We start from the raw sequence: 25,513 nt of genomic DNA, 5'->3' as shown, positions 1-25,513 counted from the left end.
GGTTGTTCCAATGGAAATACAGTACTTTTTTCCTCCAAAGAAAATGATTGACAGCACCATAGCGCCTCATTTTTCATGTGTGTTTTTTTTTTTACTCCTTTATGTAGTTCATTTGGGCAGAACAGAAACTCGTACCACAATGGCTGATTTTAGACTGAGTCTTTTAGAATAATACTTGGTAAGCAGAGAACGCTCCAGTCTATGTACTGAATTGGACAAGGTCGCAACTTTGTGTGATGGTGTCAACATAAATCCATGTCAGTGCCATTCTTGAATATTATCCCCCTCATCTTCACTTGTACACCTCCAACCTGTCTTCATTCACTTTGTCTGTTTCCACCACAGGAAGAACTCATACAGAGGGAAAATGTCAAACAAATGTAGAACAATGTCAAAGATGTTGCTGCGTTACAATTCATATGAGGAAATCCTTCTGTGGGAATGAATTTTTAAGACCTAATCCTTGGATTCGACATGACTTGGCAGAGGGGTAAATGCTTCAGAGAGCTATCTGTTGTGCTCACTAGCTCATATAAAGTGACACATTGCCTGTCTTTCTAAGACAGTTTCTCAGACTTGGTGCAGAAAGTCCTCCGCCTGGGCAACCCAGCATCAGACAAAACGATCCTGCAGGTGACAATGCCAGCTGGCTTGTAATAAGTAATGTTATCTGTACTCGTAACACCTGTTGGCCACGCTGCCAAATTCTCTGAAACGAGGTTTAACATGCTTTATTGTAGAGAGAAAAAATATTCTTAAAACTTGAGCTAGACTTGTAGTATCCAGGGGTACTGATTACTTAGTTTAGTTCATTTGGGGGAGAATATAAAACTTCTCGGCTTAGCTAGCTGAAGGGAAAGAAGTGGCACAACCACCATATTTGGGGTGGACGACATAGGCTTCATTTCATTGTAGGTTGGTGGTCTTTTCAGTAGACCTGCCACGGTGGAGTCAGTCTACCATGGCCCATCCCCAGCTCCGGAAAAGGCGATGGATACTGGCAGGAAATGTCCCTCGTTTTTTCTCGACTATTTGAGAATGCAGCATGAAAAAATAAAGCTTTCCAATTTGAAATGCCTTCCACGGTCTATGCCTCTCAGCCAGTTCTTCAGCCGCTGAAATGCTCCCATGGCTAGAAAAGGGCCGGACTCTACAACACTTAAGTCTGGCCTTTTATCATCTCAGGCACAAAGCACATCTGTATAATGGAAATGAAGGGCGTCTGGGTATCGGGGATCGCCAGTTCGAATCCCCGTGTTGCCTCTGGCTTGGTTGGGCGTCCCTACATACACAATTGGCCGTGTCTGCGAGTAGGAAGCTTGATGTGGGTATAACCTGGTCGCTGCACTAGCGCCTCCTCTGGTCGGTCAGGGTGCCTGTTCAGGGAGGAGGAGGAACTGGGGGGAATAGCATGATCCTCCCACGCGCTACTTCCCCCTGGCAAAACTCCTCACTGTCAGGTGAAAAGAAGCGGCTGGTGACTCCACATGTATCGGAGGAGGCGTGTGGTAGTCTGCAGCCCCCCCCCCCCCCCGGATTAGCAGAGGGGGTGGAGCACAGACCAGGATGGCTCACAAGAGTAATTGGCCAGGTACAATGGGGGGGGGGGTTAAAAAAGAAAAGAAAATGAAGCTTATCTGAACACAGATGTGAGGTAGATGATTTATCTGCTATCCACTGTCTGTCTACCGTCTGTTAAAATCAGCAGCACGTGTTGTCTGTATTTCTTTTCCTCACTTTTCTCTTTTCCTCCTTGCTTTCTCAATTAATGACAGATCCTGACTGGTTTTGTTTTTACTTCTGTCTCCCTCTTTTAAAGGTGAGCCACGCAAGTTTGATCCATCCTTCAGAGGCCCAGTCCGCACAAGGTAACCCCTTGTTATCTACTTTTCATCATGTCTTCACCAGGAAGACATTCTGAGCTGTAATAGATATGAACCTTTCATGACCTGTAATACAAAATTAATAGAAACTTAGAGGAAACGATGTATTGGGTTAGTCACAAAATTATGAAGAACGACTGCAATCAAATACCTTGACGAACCAAGTGAAGGTTACACTTTAAACATAATAACAAGTACCAGTACCAGACGGTTAGATGAGAAGACAAACAGAATAGAGGAGGAAGCCGTGAAAGATGGAGGGAGAATAGAAGAGATATGAGATGGAAAAATGGGGAGAGACTGAGCCTTTCTTGAGGCTTCCTCTGGGTCAGACAGCTGAAAAGATGTCATTATAGAACCTATAGTGGAGTGTGTGTTCATGTGTGTGTGTGTGTGTGTGTGTGTGTGTGTGTGTGTGTGTGTGTGTGTGTGTGTGTGTGTCAGCCCTGTGTGATGGCCTGACGGCCTGTCCAGGGTGTCTCCCCCCCGCCACCCAGTGACTGCTGGGATAGGCTCCAGCAGCCCCACGACCCTGAGAGCAGGATAAGCAGTTCGGATGGTGGCTGGCTGGATGGATGGATGGATGGATGGATGGATGGATGGATGGATGGATGGCTGGATGGATGGATGGATGGATGGCTGGATGGATGGATGTCTCCGAGTTTCTGCATGCTCATGTCTGTCCATACATATTCGTCGTTGCTCATGTGCATGTGTTAACATACATTGGTTGTGTGTAATGTATACATATTAAAACACCATAGAGGAGCAATCACATTTATCCAATCACTAGGAGATGGGCGTAGGTGTTGGTTGTGCATAGCATGTGGATAGGCTAGCATGAGTGGTGTGCGGTGGCTAATAACTGAACACGAATGGTTGTCGTGTAAACTAGTGAGATAGAAAACTTACAAATGTTATATGTTCTTCTTTTTTTTTGTGTGGATTTTTCCACCTTTTTCTCCCCAATTGTATCCGGCCAATTACCCCACTCTTCCGAGCCATCCTGGTCGCTGCTCCACCCCCTCTGCCGATCCGGGGAGGGCTGCAGACTACCACATGCTTCCTCCGATACATGTGGAGTCGCCAGCCACTTCTTTTCACCCGACAGTGAGGAGTTTCGCCAGGAGGACGTAGCGCGTGGGAGGATCACGCTATTCCTCCCAGTTAGTGTTGTGTTCAGTAATCTAGTTACCCTATATTACATTGAGTTCTATACTGCCAACCGCTAGAGGGCGCTGTATTCTTAGGTCACTAGTAACAGTAGGTTAGGTTGACTCTTTGAATGTTGTTGTGAGTTGCTGCTGAGAACCTGTCGGAGTATGTTGGAAGCTAACGGTCTGCCTTGCAATTCTTTTAGTAAAGTTTATTAAGCTATACTTCGTGTGGTTATTCTACCAAAGAATATAACAGTTAGGTTAGCCTGCCCCGCTTCTGCATCCTGTCAGATCGCCCTCGGTGTTTCCTCATCGAACACAACTCCAGGCGGGGCCGAGGTCCATGGACTCACCGGACGCAACAGACCAAGCTTCCTCAGCTGATCCAACATCAGCTGTCCCAGCCAGACACCTCCGACACACCTCCCCACACTACAACAATAAAAACACACACTAGGTGAGGCCACCGCCAGACCGCCCTCGGTGGTATCGGAACCGCTGGTCTGCATGGGCTAGCAGTTAGCTTAGCCTGCCCCGCTTCCGCGTCCTGTCAGACCGCCCTCGGTGTTACCTCTTTGGTTGCCGCTCCGGGCAGGGCCGTGGTCCCTGGGTCCACAGGACGCAGCAGACCAAGCTCTCCCAGCCAATCCAGCGCCAGCTCTCCCAGCCATGAAATGAAGACACAATCTTAGACGTGGACAAAGACACTGCATGGACTGACTCATCTTGGTGAGGCCACCGCAAATGTGAATTCGAGCCGCCATCTTCCCACATCGGAAGCAGAAAGTACAGTTGTTTTTTTTGTTTATTTATATATATACGTATATATATATATATATCTTTTTTTTAATTTATTTATATTGTGTCTTTTGCAGCTAGGATCTTTTGAGGTCCAGTTACCAGTTACTCACAACATTGTGTTGGTGCATTTGCCAGATTTGCTGAATTGATATGCACGCTCATTTTGTGTGTTTGTGCTATGTGATTGACAGCTCTCTTCTAATGAGCTTATCTGTCAATCGACTGCTTAGATTCTCCCCCAGCCAAATGGGTCGATATATTTATAGCCAGGCTGTTTATTTTGCAGTGATTAGTGGTTGGCACCTGTCATGTGACGTGATTTCCCTTTTCTTCTTTAATGGATATTGAGATGAAAATTACAGCATTTATTCTACCGTCTGCTACGTCTCCAATGTTTTAAACCTGCTTAGACAACATTGCTCAGTACAGCCACTCAAACTGTTTGAGCGTCAGGTAAGTAATGCCATGTGGTGTGTGGTGGTGCTATAGCGGTCTACAGGTTGCGTATAATCAATAGCGAGGCCATGAACACCTATGGCGAGGCCCCGCGATCACCTCGGTACGAAACCATAAATCTCGATTTGGGAGGCCAAAATGAAGAGGAAAAAAAAGATGTTTTCATATTTATCTGTTACCGTGGACATACTGTCAGTATTAAAAGGTCCATTGTGTATTCAGTTTACTGACTCTTCCAGCAGTTTGAAGTTTGAGCCTGTCGTTGGAAACAGCACAGTACAGCAGGGGTCCCCAATTACTTTTCATAGCGGGCCACTTTTAGGGCCACTTTTAAAACCACGGGCCACTCAACCTCCAGCAGCATGTTGTTCGTTAGTTTGTTTTGGTGTCGATACCTTGCAGGTATTATAATTTAAACAGAGATTTTTCATCTATTTTTCGATATATTACTAGTCTTACTTTTACTAAGAAATTAAAAATTTTTTATTTTTTTTTGGTAGGGAAATAAAAAAAATTCTTCCTTCTGGCATTTCTCCAAAAATTCTCACGGACCATAAATTGACCCGTCACGGGCCGGACGTGGCCCGCGGGCCGCCTATTGGGGACCCCTGCAGTACAGCATTTAGGATGAGGGGTCCTGTCTTCCTTCCTTTTCAGGTAGTAATCAAAACCTGGCAGCCGTCCCTTGATAGATGGTGTTTAAATTGCACGGAAGAGTGGGGTAATTGGCTGGATACAATTGGCGAGAAAAGGGGGGGCAAAATCCCCCCCAAATAAATAAATAAATAGCAGCCAACAGATGAAACAATTAACAGGAAATAAAGCTCAAAACTAATTTCACACAAAATGTTAAAAAATAACGAGTTGCAACACTTTCTTCGTTATATCCCAGATCTATACATCGTTAGATTAAGCTGATTATGCTTATTTACATGCTCGAAATAAAGCATTCATTCATTCATTTTCTAAAGGACGGATATGGATTTGTTCAGATGGGTCTCCTCGAAGAACTCCAGAATTCCCCCCACAGTCCGAAAACTGCATGTTAGTTGTTAGTAAATATGGAGACTCTAAATGACCCGTAGGTCTGAGTGGTCCATGAGGGATTGTGCGTAAATGTCCTGTGATGGTCTTGCAACTTGTCCAGGGCATCTTCCTGCTTTCGACCCAACACCCACTGGGATAGGCTCCAGCCAAATTACCATCCTGAACTGGTTTAAATGGAAACAGAGTTTGTGATGGGTGACATCACCATGGATAAATTAAAGGAACTCTTAGTCAGAGAGAGACACAACTGTCATACTGAGGAAAGATAGATTTTACATTCACTATAAGATGACTGCCTACTTTTTTTCCAACCTATTTTAAAATGAAGACAAAAAATGCTCACATGATTTGCAGAAGGGGAACACCATATGATGAATATTGTATTGTTGTATTATAATACAGTGTTGTAATATTGTATGATCACTCTGGACTATGATCTAAGATCAATCATGATCTTTCTCTTTCTCACCCCCCCTTTCTCTCTCCCTTTCTCGCTCTCTCTCTCCCCCTTTCTCTCTCTCCCCACCTCCCTCTTTAGGAGCTGCACAGATGTTTTGTGTTGTTTGATCTTCATCATTGTCATCTTCTCTTATATTGTTTTGGGGATCGTTGGTGAGTCTACAATCAACCCTCTCCGTCCACACACACACACACACACACACACACACACACACACACACACACACACTCCTGTAAGTTTTTTTCTGCTCTCTCTCAACACAGCCCTTGCACCTTAAACACAATTTGGCATGCCCTCAACAACACCTCATGCCCATTGTCACCCCCGTTGGAGCACAGGGCAAAATAATGGGTCTAGGGCAGCACGGTTGCCCAGTGGTTAGTGCTGTCGCCTCACAGCAGGAAGGTCCTGGGTTAGGAACCCCGGGGTTGTCCAGCCTTGGGGGTAATCCCAGGTTGTCCTCTGTGTGGAGTTTGCATGTTCTCCCCGTGTCTGCGGTGGGTTTCCTCCGGGTTCTCCAGTTTCCCCCACCATCAAAAAGACATGCACGTTAGGGTTGATACTCCTGTCTGTGCCCCTGACCGAGGCATGGCGAGACGAACCGGAGTTGGTCCCCGGGTGCTGCACGGCGGCTACCCACCGCTCCTAGCTCCACAGCTAGGATGGGTTAAATGCAGAGAGGAAATTCCCCACAGAGATCAATAGAGTATCTCAAAATCAAATAAAAAATTACATCGAATATGTCTTTGATCTATGATGTATGACTCACTGTGTTGTGTCCCAACTGGGTTGTATTTGTCGCTAACTTGTACTGGCTGTGGAAAAGATCTTTGCCTGTCTTTCTCAGTCAGACACACAAATCCACACACACCTCTACAGAAAAAACAAAGCAACCCTCTGCAAAAAATGCAGCGTACATCACATTTACAAAGACTCGAACATATAGATGAGCACACATACAACCTCTTTCGTGCACATATGAGCATTATGAGCATGACCTGATGTTGCTACACACTACAACACCAGCAGTACACTCGAGCCGGATGGCTCGAAGCCTTAAGTCGGCTCTCATGGCAAACCCAGACAGACGGATTAAAAGAGCTTGTAGGACCGGGCCAAGTGAGAGGAGGCATAACAGATAGTTGGAAGAAGAGTGGAGATGTAAAGAAGCCAAAAAGAATGAAGGGGGCACTTGAAAAGCTTGGAATGACCTTCGTTTTAACACAGTTGAGGGCAAAGTTGCTCAATATGTGAGACATATTGCTACGTACTTTAGCCTTTAAAATGGTTTTAGCTGCATTGATTTCAGACTCAAACGACTTTATTTATCCCAAAAGGGCAATTCAGCTCTACAGCCTCCACAGTCCACAAAAAAGAAAGAAAAAGAAAAAAAAACTCACAGGCAAGCAGCAACTTGTTTATTTATTTATGCTTATTCATGTTCTTGTTTTTTGTGCAACCTAAATGTCTGTGTGCAGCTGCTGTCTTTGCCAGGACTTGAAAATGAGACCCCTTGTCAATGAGACCTTCCTGATTTAAATAAAGGTTAGAATAAATAAGTAAACATATCAAGGTCGTCTGGGATCGAAATGTTGTTGACGTTTGCATGGCTGTTACAGAACGACCAACCCGGGCATTAGACCTCTCTCAGACCACAGTCCTGTCTGAATGAGACATATTGAAGAAAGAGCAGCAGGAAGGATGTCTCCTCTGGTGCTAACACACATCATGCCTCTGAAAATATGGGTCAGCATGAATGTTGCATTGCATTCAGCTTTACTTCTTCTCTTCTCTTCTCATCTCCACCGCTCACTTCACCTCTGCTCTCCTTTTGACGCCTCTCTCCACCGTCCTCTTATTGGTCTCCATGTCCTCTCCCTGTTGGGATTAGACACATGAGACGTTCGTTAGCGTTCATACCGTAGGGGAACAGAAAGCGCAAGAGGACAATGACATAGAAGACCAGGGATTATGATTTCCAAAGATCTTTAAGTTGTGTTTTTTTTTTTTTTTTTAGGGAGAGTACTTGTGGGTGTCTGGGTAGCATAGTGATCAATTCCGTTGCCTACTAACACGGGGAGCGCTGGTTCGAATCCCCATGTTACCTCCAGCTGGGTTGGGCGTCCCTCCAATTGGCCGTGTTTGTGGATGGGAAACCAAATATGGGTATGTGTTCTGGTCGCTGCACTAGTGCCCCCTCTGGTCGGTTGGGGCGCCTGTTCAGGAGGGAGGGGGAACTGGGGGCGTTCGCGTTATCCTCCCACGCGCCACGTCCCCCTGGCGAAACTCCTCACTGTCAGGTGAAAAGAAGCAGCTAGCAACTCCACATGTATTGGAGGAGACATGTGGTAGTCTGCAGCCCTCCCCGGATTGGCAGAGGGGGTGGAGCAGTGACCGGGACGGCTCGGAAGAGTGGGGTAATTGGCTGGGTGCAGTTGAGGGGGAAGGGGGGGGGGAGTACTTATTCCCTGTGTTAATCTTCCTGTACTTCTGAATAGGCATCTGGAGAGTGGGAAGAATGGGAAGATAATGCAAGAGAGAAAGAAAACATTAGCGAGAGGTTGCTCAAGCCAAATGAGGAGAGAAAGAGAGCCAACAGTAATAAAAGGAAAGTGGAGGAAGAAAGCAAGAGACCGAGAAAGAGAGGAAGATGAAAAGGGCGATCGAGGGCCACGTGAGCAATGGAGAGGGAGAGTAGTTTAAAATGTCTTTGCTCACAAAGGTCTTTGATTTGTTCGGTAGCTTCCAAAAGACACAGCAGGGTGTGCTCATTGGAAGAGGAAGAAACGGCATAAAACCAACTGAGGTGAAAGCACGGGGCCGAGTAACATTTGGTTCAAAGAGACTTCAGTTTTACATTCTTGCGTGAAGCCATCCAAGTGGACCATTTCATACCAAAAGAATGTTGCTGTTTCATATCTCCAGTCAAATCTCGCAGCCGAAAGTAAAAATACGTCTCGCCTTTTTTCCAGTTAAGGAGAACTCCCAGGATGTCCTGGAGTCAGTGAACACATAGTATTATATATAGACTCAGGGCTTACCACAACATCAATTCAAATTTGGATCAGGATCTTTGTTATCAGTTGTCCCCCTCGCTTTCTGCTCTGTCTTTGGTGTCCTCCTTGCCCTCTTACTTGCCCTCTTGTCCTAATTTGTTAAAAAAAGGTAGCTTTTCAAGTGGCTTGTTTCCTGTTCTCTTTCAGTGTCTGTTTCCTTACTTTTTATCTGTGCAGTTTCATTTAATGTAAAGTGAACTGCATCCTGAATGTTCGAAATGCGCTACCGTTACGTAAAGTTTGATTGATATTCTGAAGCCTAGGTACAAACTGTAAGCCTTATACATCCCTAGATGATTTGTCTACAATGATTATCCAATGACTGATAGTTTGATCAGAAGTAGATGTCCTGAGACGAACCTGTCAGACTCGTCATGATTGTCATCAGGCTTCAAATGGACCAAGTGGCAACCCGCTGCATCATGAACTGTAGAGCTTGCCAGTATTTTTCCTTACACTTCCACAGTAGGCCTTTTATGCTTGGGAGGGATCTCTCGCGGCAGACAGTTGCCATATCTTTAATCTAAATGGACTGATCTTGACATTTGTCGGTTGGTTTCAAAGCCATTCAGACAGCTAAAGAAGAAGCTAACTCTTTAGCCTAGCACATTTTAGCTAAACCACTTGTAGCATTAGTTGACGTGCTTAAACTCATTCCATGGCTCTGTTTTGGCATATTGTCTGGCTGTGGTGAGAACGTAAAAAGACTCATATGAATGAATATCAGTTGGTTCCATAATATCAATACATTGTCTGTCTATGTGGACAGATAACAATGCCATACCTAATGGCAGATGTGTAAAATGGCAACAGCTGGAACACTCATGGACCAAAAAAAAAAATACAAAAATCTCAATTTCAGACTCTTGGACCTCTTGTTATTCCGCCAATCATTCCTGACTTGGTACTTTGTATAAACCCGTCCGGCCCGGTCAGCTTCTCCTGAGAGCCATACAGTGTCTGTCATGTCACATCTGTCTTCAGAGCAATTGGTGTAGCTAGGAATGACTTGGGACTTTCAACATGACAAGTAAAGCTGACCATGTCGAATGTGCTGTTTCAGGCTGTTGGTCAGCAAACAAGTCTTTGCATGGCATCCCAAAGGACACGGGGAGCCAGAGGAAGTGGTTGAAATTCATTTACAAGAAACACCGAGTAGAGGTTAGCCTGCATTCTCTGGTGCACTTGGCTCACATAATCTCCTGACCGCTGGATTTGCACCAAAACTGGCAAGTTGCCTGTCACTCATCAGTCAGGTATCCAATCAGGGCAGTGAACGATAAGGAGAAGATGGACTACGCCCACTTGTTCAGTTTGAGAGTAGAAAAGGGTAAACGGGTCACACTTTAAAATAACTGAACACTATAAAGCATTTACGATGGATGAGTTAATAGTTAATACTTCCATTATAAAACATCAACAATACATGACCACTAGTGTGGGGGTCTGCATACCACCTGCTGTGGTTAACTGTGTGGTGGTTTACTCCAGTGCAGGGAGTACGCAGTAAGCACGCCACTAATGATTGATGACCCAGGCCTCACATGATGAGCAATCAAGGATACAAGATGGCTTCGAGATCTTTTCTCCACAAGGCATAAAACAGGCTTCCCATTTCTATACCCTCGATGCCTTACACTCAACATCCCAAAGACCCACTTTTTTGTCTTCCATCCTGAAGCAGAAGCATATACACAAATGAATATATGGAAATTCACCTTCCTTCCATCTCCATCTACTCCACATATCGTACTAAAAACACATTCTATTTTTATAAAAGGACTTAATGCAATTTTTTATTTTATTTGGACAGGGGCTTTTGAAGAATCTCCCCAATAGGATGACCCTCTAAATTAAGGGTTACTCTGCCGGGGGTTTATAAGGGACTTATTTTTGTTTTGGTTAGCATTGCCAAATAGTGAGTCTTTTTCACTCAACGTTAATGTTTAGGACAATATTACTGTACAGCATTAACAACAGTTGGTGAAAAAAGACATGCACTACTCGCCAGCCACTTTTGTATCCATGTCTGCTTACCAACATATTATAATTCATATGTAAATTACTTTTCCACAACCAGTAAAACCTTTATAGAAAACCTTACAAAAGCACCCGTACTGTAAATGTTATCCTGGTGGATGTATATTAGTGTATATTTTGTGTCCATATTCATACCAAGCATAACGATCAACACCATTTGTCCTTTTCTTTAGCTTCATGGCATCATTGCAAAGTCTACACTGAACTGAATAATTTCTTCTTCTGCAGCCGCTTGATCAGCATCAACACGTTCCTCGCTGAAGATCCCCCATCGATAAGCTCCCTGAGCTCTGTGAATTTATTCACGTTTTAATGTACTGTAGCGAATTCTGGGGGCAGTCTGGGAGACCGACGCCACAGCCGGGACGCGAACCCGTATCTCCTGCACCGCAAGCGACAACGTTAACCAGTCGACTAAAGGGTCCGACCCGTTAGTCAAGGACCAACGTGTCTACTTATCCATGCGCGTTACAGTACTTTGCTTAATCATTCATCATATACAAATCTGTTTTAATGATTTGTCGATATCTGATGCGCCGATACCCCAAACATCCCCCGCCAATGACGCGTCATCAATACGGGACAAAAAGCAGTTGCACTTAGGGCGCCCAAATGACTGGCAGCGGCGCGGCGATATGGCGTTGGCTAAGCAGAAGATTGAATTTCAGCGGGAGAAAATCAACGCGTTGACCATGGAGAGGAATCATTTGAAGGAGCATCTGGTAACTATCAACATAAGTATTCATTACAATTTATAATCCAGTTGGTCAGAACGTACTGTTCCTCTTGTAACGACGTGTTTTGGTTTTTTTTACGTAAGAGTCGTCACAGAGTCTTCATCAAGTCCTGCACTCTGTCTGTTTATGTTTAACTTTCATCGTGTGTTTTAACAGCTCTTAAAGAAAAAAAAAATCCAAGAAGAGATCGTATCAATCAGTCAATCCACTCCTCTTCTGAGTCCTCTGAAGACATCTCTCCGGGATCCTCCTCTGAGACGTCCACGCCTGACTCTTCCTCTCTCGAGTCATCAGATTATGACGACAAGAAGAATAACAAGAAGAAGAAGGGAAAGCGAAAAAAGGTCCAAAAGTCTGGGAAGAATGCCAAAAAGTTGAAAAATATTCAATTTAAGACCCGACGGAGAGGTTAAAAAAAGTTTCGTTTGCGGTGCCTGTCGGAGTGTGTGACTGTTGGTGATGCCTGTGAACATTATGTGCAGAGGAGTAGTGTGGCAAACCATCAGGATCTTGTTGCAGCTGTTCCCACATCTAACTGATCTACTCGGAATGTGACTTGTCTTGTCTTACCTTGTGAAACTTGAGGTGCAGAGTGTGATGAAACAGTCGTACTGTGTTCAACACTCATTCTGTCTTCTCTGAATTGCAGCCCATAAACCAGGACAGGGGGCGGCCCGATACCAAAAAGCTCTGAAGCTACTCAGAAAAGGAGCGACGGTGTCGGCTGCTTTTAAACATATGGGCGTTGATGGAAACACTGTTGTGGTCAACACACCAATTGCGGAGCTATTTATTGCTTCACCTGGCTAAAACCTGGCTAAAACCGTGGACTGTCAGACAAAGCTCAGCTCCTTTGGCACACAGGTGCCACTGCCATCCATAAAGATGTGACAATAGAAGACATCATCAAGGCCTTATAGGGCCTCCAGCACTACTGCCCATAGAAACCAAGTGAACGTTTTGGTGTTGACTGGATGCAAGGTTTAAAGTGCCAGGGAAGGCTGTCTTTAAGTTTGATGAAGAACCGAGACAGTCAGAAAGCTAGTTACTCTGTTACCTGCCAGCACAAGGATCACTGGTTCGAATCCCCATGTTACCTCCAGCTTGGTCGGGCATCCCTACAGACACAATTGGCCGTGTCTGCCGATAGGAAGCTGGGTGTGGGTATGTGTCGCGGTCGCTGCACCAGCGCCTCCTCTGGTCGGTCGTGGCACCTGTTCGGGAGGGAGGGGGAACTGGGGGGAATAGCATGATCCTCCCACGCGCTATGTCCCCCGGGCGAAACTCCTCACTGTCAGGTGAAGAGAAGCGGCTGGTGACTCCACATGTATCAGAGGAGGCATATGGCAGTCTGCTGCTCTCCCCGGGTTGGCAGAGGGGGTGGAGCAGAGATCGGGATGGCTCAGAAGAGTGGGGTGATTGAGCAAGTAACATTGGGGAGAAAAAAAAGGGGGGAATATCTTAATCTTAATATTCCGCTGCTCATTTGTTGAGCACTTTATCAACACCATTGATGGTTTCTGGAAAAAATGCTGTGTGTGTGTATATATATATATATATATATATATATATATATTTACCTGTTCGATAAACATTTTATTTTCTGTATCGCCTTGTGTTGTGTCTGTTCTGTCTTTTAATAACGTATTGGTGATGTTTTATTAAGGATGCATTAACTATTCACTAATACATTGTAGTTATTATAAAGTGTTACCGGTAAACATATGATCAAAACATAAAATTAGATTTGGCTTCTTTTAGGACTTAAATAATGTGATGTATAGACCACTGGAAGTTGTATTATAAAATTGCTGAAAACTGAAAATATAGGACCTTTAATCAAATACATGGCGTTTGCTTTTGTTTCAGGGCCCAACAGCGAAGAACACGGTACGAAGTTCATGTGTTGAGGCTGTAAATGGATTAATTTGTATTTGGACGTCTTTAGGATTGGCAGTAAATAAATAAATAATCGTCATTGGTTTCCATTGTTTTCAAAGTCAAAGTGTTGAGGAGGGAACTTGACTTTGCTGATTATTTTACATTCTGCATCACTGCCTTGCAAAGTATATGAGGAACACATCGAGGTCGAGTGCGTTTTTCAGAATTTGGTGGCATCCGCGTAGCGTAGCGGTCTATTCTGTGGCCTATCAACGTGGGGATCGCCGGCTCGAATCCCCGGTGTTACCTCCGGCTTGGTCGGGCCTCCCTACAGACACAACTGGCGGTGTCTGCAGGTGGGAAGCCGGATGTGGGTATGTGTCCTGGTCGCTGCACCAGCGCCTCCTCTGGTTGGTCGGGGCGCCTGTTGCGGGGGGGGGGGGATTTGAAACAGTTTTCAGGAGACTACAGAAAAGATGTGAGATGCCAAGGTCACCACTTGTTAATGCAAGTTTTAATGGGAATGGTCCTCGAGTATTATCGTCTCGGTCTTCTCGCCACTTGGACTAAACAGAAGAGCACTGCCACAGTGCTGTGGTCTGGGGACATCCCTGTCCCAATAGACAGGCTTTAATTTCTATTTCACATGGGTAGGCACTCTCTGTCTGTCTCCCTCTACTCATTGTCTAGTATGAGCTGACATGAAGCTTGAGGGAGACGAGGCCGATCAGGCGTCACGTGAACACATCAGCCATGAATACAGGAGCACAGAGCAGGTGGCTGCGGAAAATTGAAGGGGTGTGTGTGTGTGTGTGTGTGTGTGCGTGTGTGTGTGTGTGTGTGTGTGTGTGTGTGACTGGAGGCTACTATGACCTCATGCTATTAAGAAAAAGATTACCACACCACTTGTACACTTTTGGAACAAGATAAGAACACATACACACACACACACACACACACACACACACACACGCACACAGCTTCCTTGATGGAAGCCTACAAAAGAAATGGAGCACCTCACCATGCATGTTACACATGTTAGTGTAATGTAGTTTAGTGCAGGAGTTAAACATGATTTATACACGTGTAGGACTACAATAACTGACATATTTTCACGTGTGTGTCTTATCTGTATATCTGTGTGTACACATACAGTGGAAAAGGTTGTAAAGTTATGCACACACAGTCAAGAAACACACACACACACACACACACACAATTTCACAAGCTCTCTCTAAAATCACTCGGCTCAAGAACTGTCAGCACCAAATAAAGATGACATCATACCCCATGACATCACCCCTGTAGTACACACACACACACACACACACACACACACACACACACACACACACACACACACACACACACACACACACACCTTACTCCTTCCCTCTTTTACGTCTCATCCCTCCTCCAACATACAGTATCTCTTATATATAATGCTATTTTCTCCTCCTCCACACCCTTCCTGCACTCTCTCCTTCACACACACACACACACACACACACACACACACACACACACACACACACACACACACACACACAAATCCCCTCTATCTTCTTAACCCTCTCTTCACCACTCTCTTCTCCTTTTCTCCTCTGCCACCACCTCTATTGCTTTGTCTCCTGACCCCCCTTCCCCCCATTTCCCCTCTCCTCTCCCCTCCTCTCCTCTCCTTTCCTTTCCTTTCCTTTCCTTCGCTCTTACTCATCCTCTCATGTTTTTCTCCCCATGTGTCTGAATCCACCACTCCATCCGTTGTCAGTGATGACATCACCCTCTTCACTGCACTGCTGGGAGGTCCTCTGCATGCCACGTGTTGAGAAACCAGTGAAAAGCAAAAACAAGTGTGAGGCGTTAGCTTTCCATGGCTCATTGGTATATAGTATATAGAAAACCCCTTCGTCGTGTAGTTCATTTTTTTTTAAACTCGTCAGAGAAAATGAAATCACCACCACTGTTGTGGACCTCCGGGTAAGGCGAGTTAGATACAGGAACCGTTTAAGTAAATAAATGTTGTGTCGGGTTAAGAAAGAAATATGCTAGCTCTTTGACAGTAACTGTTAAGACTTGCTAAAATTATGACCCAGATCAGTGGGGGGAAATGGCTCACTTGTAATTTATTCACACACACAGACACACACTTGCTTGCTGGTAGTCCATCGAGTCCGATGATGACATCCGCCCTCGTTAACAATGTGTTCTTTGATGACTGTAGAGTCCAGTTCTTGACCCACAAGTCTTATTGCACGTTGGGCATATGAAGTCTGAGTTAGTAGGGGCAGGCATGGTTGTGTGTCTCCTTAGTCTCGTCTGTAGTTTTTTCACACTCCTCTCCATGTCCAGCTGTTCTATACCCAAGGCTCAGCCTTTTCGGTTTTTACCGATTTTCACCGAAGAATACCCAGATTTTTTTAAAGGAGCTGATCGGTTTAAACTGATTTTCACCCGGATTTTATGTTTCCACGAATCCAAAGATGTTCCTGTTCGTGTGAGGTTATGTGACAGTGTCCTCTTGTGGTGAAATTCGGCATGCTGGATGGCTTTGAAAAATAACCGAAAACGCTGAGCCTTGTCTAGTATACCTCTGTGGCAGATCTCCCGCCAGTTGGAGCGGTTGATGGCAGCTCGCTCCAGTCTCAAGGGGTCGACGCAGTGCTTCTTCAGCGATGTTTTTAGCTGGTCTTTGTATCGCTTCTTCTTACCACCTGCGGACCGCCGGCCCAGGTGAAGCTGTCCATACAGGACTTGACGTGGTCGGCGTTCTTGAGGCCTCCTGATGACATGCGCATGCCAGCGAGGTTGGTGTTCAGTGACCGTGGCTTGGATGCTCTTGCAGTTTGTCCTAGCAAGAATCTCAGCATGAGGAATTATGTGGAACCGCTCCAGCAACCTTAGGCTGTATGTGACCCAGACTTCACAGCTCTATAGGAGAGTTGTGATGCAGACGGCTTTGTAAATGGCAATTTTGGTGTGGAGGTGTTTGTTCTGGAAGACCTTACGTCGGAGTTTGCTGAAGGCTACAGAAGCTTGTTTGAGTCTATTATGAGTTTCGTGATCAGTGTTGCAGCCCTCAGAAAGGCTGCTGCCCAGGTATTTGAAAGCTGGAGCAACTGAGAGTGGTTGGTGTTCTATAGTGAAGACAGGCATAGTGGGTGGGGGGCTGGACCCCCATTGGCATAACACCTCAGTCTTGGTGGTGTTGATTGATAGACCCAGCCTGCTGTAGGCGTTCACAACTGCGGCAAGGATGGTTTGCAGGTCTTCTGGTGTGCGAGCTACAAGAGAGCAGTCATCAGCGCACTGTCGCTCAAGGACCTGCGCTGCAGACAACTTGGTGGTTGCCTTCAGATGTTGAAGAGGTTTCCATCTAGCCTAAAGTCTATTGTGATCCCACTGCTGTTTTCCAGGTCTTTATGAAAACGTCTTGTGACACATAGGAAGTAATGTTGGTACCGGTGCCAGCACACACACACACACATACACACACACACACACACACACACACACACACACACACACACACACACACACGCACACACTCCTTTGTGTACTTCCACCTCTCTGTCCATCACTATTTTGCTGTGTAAACATGTGGATCTTCATGATGATGTCATATGGTACAACACAAATTTGAATTCTGTCTGTCTAGCCTTTCTCTCTGTCTTAATCTGTCTGTCTGCTCTTTTTTGTCACCCTCTCTTCCTCTCTCTATCCATCCCTTTCCTTTTTCTAGCCTGGTTACATGGGGACCCTAGGAAGGTGCTCCACCCCACAGATAGCTATGGGCAGTTCTGTGGCCAGAAGGGGGCGTCCAATGCGTAAGCAAATGTCTCATTATATTCTACAATACATACTGTAAGAGAGCAGCCCAGTGGTTTATGGGGCTTTCACACAGAACATGTGGTTCACTGCTCTTACCGCGGACTAACTCACAATGTTCTGTCGAAAAAACGCACAAAATACTCAAATTACATTTTGGTCACTTCTTGAAATGTTTTATGCAAGACTGGCAAAATCTAAAGTATAATCACATTGTAGAGGCAAATAATACTAATATATTTTCGTCATAAGATTTGCTAATCTGCATCTTTTAATACACCTGGTAAGCCCACTTAATTGGAAACATGCTTCCAGGTAACACCTGGTTCCTCTTCCTGGTGTCTCTGTATAATTTTAATGTCTGGTAAAAAAAAAAGTTAGGTAAATTCAGATGTTCATATCATACATTTTCTTCTCTCTGGGTGCAATCCCACCGAGCTAGGCGCTGCACTGGCGCCAGTGCATTGCGAGGTGCAGTGAAAATGTCTTTTTGTGCTGCACAGACATTAATGTGTGTGAAGGCGCAGAGGGAGTGTTTGAACGTTTGGTGTGAAAGCCCTTTTAGTGGCTGGCACTATTCCCTCACAGCAAGAGGGTCCTGGGTTCAATCACAGCCCTTCTGTGCGGAGTTTGCATGCTCTCTCTTTGGGTTCATATGGGTTTCCACTGGGTAGTCCAGTTCCCTCCCACAGCCTAAAATCACACGTTAGGTCAATCGGAGGCTTGAAATTGCCCATAGGTGTGAGTGATGTGTAAGTGACTGTGTGTGTGAGCCCTGGGATGGACTGGCAAACTGTCCAGGGTGTCTCCCCGTCTTCTGCCCTTCTGCTATAGCTCCGAATTACGGCCTGAATTTACAGCCCTGAATTTTATTAAGATGGTGTAGATGATGAATGGATGGATGGATACTAAAAGTGACTATCCCCAGATATGTAAGTGGATGTCCAGCTCATAAAGAAGTATCCAGGCCCCTTATAAGTAATGTTTAAACCTAATACAGTCAATTTTGCAAGAGAACCATCCAGACTTGGTCCTTAACTGTGAGCTCTTAAATACTACTCAGCCAACTTTTAAGGGAGGTCAGTCTTGCCCTTGGACTGACTATAATAAAATTTGAGCCCAGCTGTAGAGAGGCAGGGGGTAGAGATTAACACGTCAACCCTTCTGGTGGCTACAGCTGGCTATCTTTTGCATATGAGATTATGAATTGTTGAATATGAAATTAGCCATGTTAAATAGCACTATGTTCTTCTCACCTTTCATTGATCAGACCATAAGGAGAACAGAGATAAGGGTGTGCATGTGAATCTGTGTGTTTGCGTTTATGTTGGCATGCATGTGCAGAAAGTTGACAATCATTGCTTTGTTTGCGTTTATTGCCACCTGCTGGCAATATGTTGTTACTATATAAATTGAGCTTCTTTTTTTCCCTTTTTATTTTTTTTTAAACAAGCCAAAAATGAAGCCTTGTTTCAAACATTCACTTGGAAATATTGTTACTATTATTGTTATTATTGTAAGTTTGAATAGGACGATTCAATGTCAAAGAGAAAGCTTCTTCATTTAGAATTTCACACTGAACCGTGTTAAAATTGTTGAAATGACTGAAACTCCAAATTCCAAGACACATAAGCACTAGTATCTTAGTTGAGGTCCCAGAATGAGAGGCTGTTTTTACTTGCCTGCATGCAAAAGAATACTGGTACTGTATGTTTAAATGAGCCAGAATGCCAGGCACATTATACAGATACCCAATGTGGTAGATAATTACGCCCCAGCCTCAGACAGGGCGTTGTTTTTGGTCCCATTTGTTTCTGTGATTTTGAGTGTGTGTTAGCAACCTCCCAGAATGACTGGTGGCTCAGATGAAATGACAAATAGGGGGTCAAGGTCACAGTAGTTAATTATGTTCAGATGGTGTGTCACATATTCCAACTGTCTTTTTTTACTCTTGGCACAACAGATGAAGTAATTAACCACCTGGCAGAACAGAAAACCAGCATCACTGTGGGTCCATGAAGGCTGGTGTGAAAGCTGCTGCTTTAAAAAATTATATATATATATATATGTATATGTATATGTTGCAGGAAAAAACCAATCCTGTTCTATTTCAACATCCTGAAATGTGCCAACCCTGCCGTACTGATCAACCTACAGTGCCCAACTACTCAGGTAATAACCATACCTGGTTTACATGTGGTGAAAGCGACAGTTTTCCATGCTCGTGTCTTTTTTCCTCATTTTAGCAAGTGGATTTCATGTTGGGAATGACGCTGCTCTCAGGCAAAGGGCAAAAATGCCAAATGCTGATGACACGAAGTTATAAATGCCTCAGTACAAATTGTTTGGATATTTGTTATTGGATTTGGATGTTTGTTAGTGGATGACGATTGCTGTATATCAAACTGAATTGTTGGCTGTGAAAAGGGATGGATGGTGGTGCATTCCCTTACATGAAAAGTAACTTGTAGTTGTCATAATGGCAATCGTTTGAAAAATACCACAATTAAATGAAACCTTGATGTTTTGTATCAAATATCATAGTTAATTTTTTTTTGTCCCCAATTGTACTTGGAGAGAAAACTTATTTTCTGAGCCGTTCCGGTCGCTGCTCTGCCGATCCGGGGAGGGCTGCAGACTACCACATGCCTCCTCTGATGCATGTGGAGTCGCCAGCCGCTTCTTTTCACCTGGGAGGATCACGCTATTCCCCCCAATTCCCCCTCCCCCCTGAACAGGTGCCCCAACCGACCAGAGGAGGCGCTAGTGCAGCGACCACAACACATACCCACATCCAGCTTCCCACCCGCAGACACAGCCAATTGTGTCTGTAGGGACACCTGACCAAGCTGGAGGTAACACGGGGATTCGAACCGGGCCATCCTCGTGTTTGTAGGCAACAGAATAGACCGCCACGCCACCCGGACGCCCCTTCATAGTTAATATTTTTGACACGATAGTCTCCCCTAAATCAGCGTTAAAGCAGCCACTGTCTATCTCTGTCCCTCTTCCAGATGTGTGTGTCCAAGTGTCCTGACCGGTTTGTCACCTACACTGAGATGCAGCTGCAGCACAAACTCAGCAAGAGTCACTGGGAATATTACAGACAGTTCTGTAAACCTGGCTTCGATAATCCAAATAAGGTAGAACATAAAATAAGTATCAGTCACAAACTTGTTTTGTTTTTCAGTTTCACGTGACTTTTTCACATGTTGAGGAGTAAAGACTCAATGACCCCAAGTCGTCATGTAATGATATAATGCAGTATTGATTTTCACCTACATTCACGTTTAAATATTTTAGTCTACATTAATTATTGCCGAAGCACATATCGTCGGGACGAGATTTTACAATAGTGGTAAAACACTTATTTATATGTTAGCAGCTTCTTGGCAATGATGTTCCTACACTAGTTGCCAAAGTAGTATGTGCACATGACCCGCAGTAACAAAACAAGATAAAATGATGAGTAAATTGTTCTACTTGATGAAACATGTTGCCACACCCTATACATCAAAATATAAGTTCACCTCCAAACATTCAAGTTCAAGTTCCTCTCGTCAGAAAACAGGTTCACCTTCATACATACTTTTATATATACATACATCCATACACGCTTGCAAAGGTGCTACTGCGTACTACATACAAGCATGCATGGCGAACAATAAAGCACACAATATAGTTCCTGAGCTACTTAAAGGATGTGGTTTTTAGCAAGATATAAATACAATTTTAAGCTTTTTGAATTTTGGTTAGTACAACAGTGTTAAGATGAACACCCATACTTACGTAAATTGGTCATTTAGTCTGATTGTAATGTTGTAATTGCCCCCTGTGTCTTCTTCCAGCCAGTCTCTCAGGTTCTTAGAGATGAGGATTGTCCTTCCATGATCGTACCTAGCAGACCATGTAAGGATGTGATCCCCGCGTTTCAGTATACCCCCCTTTTCGGGTTTTAGAAAAAGTTGCATGAATGTTAAAAGAAGCATACTTGTTAATGAATTGAAAAGTAGAGTTGGTGTTTGGTTGACTTGATGACCTGCAGCCATATTATTCTACTGTCTGTCTTTGTTCGCCTCTTTCTCAGTCCTGCAGAGGTGTCTACCAGACTTCATCACTTTGAATGGCACTCTAATGGTGGCCAACAGGACGAGGTTTAAAGACGCACTGGACACTGCACGCAGTGTCACTGAACTCAAAGACGCTGCCAAGTAAATATTTTCTGTCTGTCTTTCTCTTTCTTTTCCTCATCTGCCAGACGTTCTGAAAATTATCTTCATACTGGATATATCGATGTATTTCTTTCTTTTTTTTAATTTATTCCCCCCCTTTTCTCCCCAATTGTACCTGGCCAATCACCCCGCTGTCTGACCTGTCCAGGTCTCTGCTCCACCCCCTCTGCCGATCCGGTGAGGGCTGCAGACTACCACATGCCTCCTCCGATACATGTGGAGTTGCCAGCCGCTTCTTTTTACCTGACAGTGAGGAGTTTCACCAGGGGGACGTAGCGTGTGGGAGGATCACGCTATTCCCCCCAGATCCCCCTCCCCTCCGAACAGATGCCCCGACCAACCAGAGGAGGCGCTAGTGCAGCGACCAGGACACATACCCACATCCAGTTTCCCACCCGCACATGGCCAATTGTGTCTGTAAGGACGCCCGACCAAGCCAGAGGTAACACGGGGATTCGAACCAGTGATCCCCGTGTTGGTAGGCAACGGAATAGACCGCTATGCTACCCGGGCGCCCCCATCATTTCTAAACCCCTCAGATGTTTCAGACAACATCTCTATGTCTTTGGTATAAAAGAGATGAGACTTAAACTTTTAGGAACAGTCTGGCAAGAATATTTGTCACTTTCCGTTTTGATTTCTAATAAAAAAAAATGGTTTCCTCTTCTTGTATATTACAATGCTGTTGCACTGTCCTCCTTACAGAAGCATAACGGGGCTGGTGGACACCAAGGACCTGGGCCTAAAGATAGTGGAGGATTATGCAAAATCATGGACATGGATACTTGTGTAATTACACACACACACAGAAATATACATGTCTACACAATCACTCCTAGTTCATATAAACTATAGGTAGTGCTGATCATGTATTTATCACATCTATCATTGTGACCACTAATGAAATTATTCTAAGGCTAAGCGATAAACTGATGAGGCAGAATCCCAGAGACTCGAGAAATAAGCTTTTGACTAGGACATTTCTGGTTTAAATCTCTCACCTGGGATGTGATGGATAATTAGCGTGGTGTCATGTGTGTGTGAGGAATACTTCGTTGTCTCCTCGATGAGTTAGTTGCTTTTGAGCAAGTCGGGCAGCTTCCAGCCACTCAGTGGGCAGGCGGTATGAATATGTACCTGAAGCAGATAAATTCTAAAAATGACCCTAGTATGATCAGAAAATCTTCCCTAATAAATACACTGCCAAGAAGTTCCCCAAACTTTCTAACTTAAAACCTGTCCATGCATCGTTTACATGATCAATTATCACTGGTTGGTCCATTAATGATGATAGGCTGTTAGTGAACATATCAAATGAATCTTTTGGACAATGGGCCATTCAAGTCTGTTTTGAAATGAGCGATGAGTTCAAGTCTCGTTAAATTGCCTAGTACAGCCTTTGAATTTATGATGTTTCTCTTTCTTGAGTCTGCTGTAGTTATGTTCATCGGCCTGTAAATCACATTGTGCTATTTTTCTACTTGCATGTTTTGGATTAACTGCTGTATATAATCATTGATAAATTTAAAATTAATACAATATAGTCGATTCCTCTTTTAGCAGATGTGTTTTGCAGGTTAAAAAGTGGATTTGTGTTGCAGAGGTCTGCTGATTTCCCTGGTGGTCAGTTTACTCTTCATCATGCTGCTGAGGTTCACCGCTGGGTTATTACTGTGGCTCACCATCATCGCCGTTATACTGCTGCTGGCATACGGTACGCTGCATGTGTGTGTTTCGCCCTCATCGTACTTCTAAAATGCACCACTGTTTCCACATGCATGCACATGCTACTGTGGAGATTAATCATCACACTTGTTGTTCTTAGCGTTCCTTAATTATGCCACCAGACAGCCACACGTTGGCATGGTAACATGTATGGCAATGATGTGTGTGTTTTTTACCAAGTTCTCCTGTAACTCTTTAGGGATATGGTACTGCTCCATTGAACTGTCCCAGCTCAGAGAGAGGCCGGGCTCTGATGTTGCCATTGTGGACGTAGGCCTACATACTGACATACAAATCTATCTACAGCTAAGGCAGACGTGGATTATTTTCTGTAAGTCTGTCTGTCTGACTGGCTATTCTGTGTGTCTGTATGTCTCTATGTCTGTCCGTCCATCCATCCATTATCCAAGCCGCTTGTCCCAGTTGGGGTTGTGGGATGCTGGAACCAAACCCAGCAGGCGTTGGGCGGCAGGCAGGGAGACACCCTGTACAGGCCGCCAGTCCATCACAGGGCCCACACACACACACACACACACATTCACACCTAGGGACAATTTTTTAGTACGGCTGATTCACCTGACCTACATGTCTTTGGACTGTGGGAGGAAACCGGAGCACCCGGAGGAAACGCATGCAAACTCCACACAGAGAACGACCCGGGATGACCCCCAAGGTTGGATAACCCCGGGGTTTGAACCCAGGACCTTCTTGCTGTGATGCTACCACAATAACCACTGCGCCACTTTGCCGCCCCTATACGTCTGTAAACTTGTAAATAGTGACATTTAAAATTTTCAGAAAAGTATATGATTGGCTCGTCATGTCGCTTTAAAAGATTGTTTTTCTCTATCATAAGAGAAGAATGCTTACTTCAACTGAACTGGAGGTTTTTTTCCTCATGTCTTTCAGCAAAAAGTCTGGTTGGCTTTTTTTGTTTGCTTGTAACGCTGGCTTTATAAGTCAACTAATTTGTTCATAACCGTTCCCATTGTCCCACATGACCAAACTGGATTTCAGTGGCTATTGTGAACGCTCAAAATATTTCTATGTACCAAATGAGTCCTTGGTTACGGACATCAGGTGACACGTTTCCGACTGATGGGTCATACACCGTCTTCTTTGGTCCTTTTGTGAGGGAATCCCACTTACCTAGGCTTGTGTTACCTGCCAAATTGTTCTTAAGTTGTCCTGCGATTTGTTCACCAGTTAAGTACGTCCCGTATCTGTCCCTGTGTCTCTCCCTCTCTCAGTGGTGTCTCTAGGAATAACAGAAGCTTCAGTCTTGTTGATGCTGGTCTTCTTAAGGAGAAGGGTTCGTGTGGCCATCGCCCTGCTCAGGGAAGCCAGCAAGTACGACCCCTTAAATTTACCCTATCTCTACCCCCACATCCACTCTGTCATATGATCAAGGCTCAGCGTTTTCCGATTTTCACCAAAAAATACCCAAATCTTTTAAAAGGAGCAGATCGGTTTAAACTGATTTTCACCCAGAGTTTATGTTTCCACGGATCCAAAAGTTGTTCTTGTTCGTGTGAGGTTATGTAACAGTGTCCTCTTGTGGCAAAATTCAGCACGCTGGATGGCTTTGAAAAATAAAAACTGAAAATGCTGAGCCTTGCATATGATGCACTTTTCAAGGAAGAAGTGATTTGAAATGTGGCAAGGTGTTTAACTCTTTGCTATTGTTGCCGTTTCCTGTTTGGCGCAGAGCGATTGGCTACATCATGTCTGCTCTCTTCTATCCCATCATCACCTTCTTCCTGCTGGCTGTCTGCATCTCCTATTGGGCAGTTACTGCTGTGTATCCTCCACAATGACCAATGGAGACAATTTATACATCTGCAATTCATTAAAGGTGAAATCCGTCATTTTCCCCAATCTACTCCCCCCCCCACCCCCCGGCAGCGAGAGCTACCAACAAGGTGGCTCAGCCGTTGTGTGTGCTGTCATCTCAGCAGTAAACAGTTCCCATCCTTATAAAAATGGCATCCTCATACCTGTTGTCACTCCCAAATTGATTGACAGGTCTCTTAATACTGGGACGAACGCTAAACAACAACTAAATCTGAGTTTTCAATGTTTTCTGTTGCTGTAAAAGGTTTGTTTTCATCAGTAACATCAGTAAACACTGGAGTAAAAAAAAGTTCATATTTTTAGTTACGATTCTTGAAATTAACACAAAAGGCTTACTTTCAATCTATAGCTCAAAC

At 44.5% G+C, this 25,513-nt stretch overlaps 1 protein-coding gene across 1 annotated transcript in view; it reads left to right on the top strand.

The window, feature by feature from the left end:
- LOC130124426 (choline transporter-like protein 5-A) overlaps nucleotides 1-25,513 on the top strand; it is a 49,352-nt gene that overhangs the window by 17,878 nt on the left and 5,961 nt on the right. Inside the window, exons 2-13 of the mRNA XM_056293884.1 lie at nucleotides 1,811-1,868; nucleotides 5,883-5,956; nucleotides 17,261-17,345; nucleotides 19,434-19,518; nucleotides 20,361-20,489; nucleotides 21,195-21,255; nucleotides 21,434-21,557; nucleotides 22,284-22,367; nucleotides 23,180-23,292; nucleotides 23,503-23,634; nucleotides 24,554-24,653; nucleotides 25,012-25,104. Coding sequence (XP_056149859.1) covers nucleotides 1,811-1,868; nucleotides 5,883-5,956; nucleotides 17,261-17,345; nucleotides 19,434-19,518; nucleotides 20,361-20,489; nucleotides 21,195-21,255; nucleotides 21,434-21,557; nucleotides 22,284-22,367; nucleotides 23,180-23,292; nucleotides 23,503-23,634; nucleotides 24,554-24,653; nucleotides 25,012-25,104 — 1,138 coding nt within the window. The remainder of the gene's footprint in view (nucleotides 1-1,810; nucleotides 1,869-5,882; nucleotides 5,957-17,260; nucleotides 17,346-19,433; nucleotides 19,519-20,360; nucleotides 20,490-21,194; nucleotides 21,256-21,433; nucleotides 21,558-22,283; nucleotides 22,368-23,179; nucleotides 23,293-23,502; nucleotides 23,635-24,553; nucleotides 24,654-25,011; nucleotides 25,105-25,513) is intronic.

The sequence above is a fragment of the Lampris incognitus genome, chromosome 14, assembly GCF_029633865.1.
Source record: "Lampris incognitus isolate fLamInc1 chromosome 14, fLamInc1.hap2, whole genome shotgun sequence".
NCBI classification, from domain to species: domain Eukaryota; kingdom Metazoa; phylum Chordata; class Actinopteri; order Lampriformes; family Lampridae; genus Lampris; species Lampris incognitus.
Note: the sequence above shows the minus strand (reverse complement) of the source record. Positions and strands in the feature narration are given on the sequence as shown.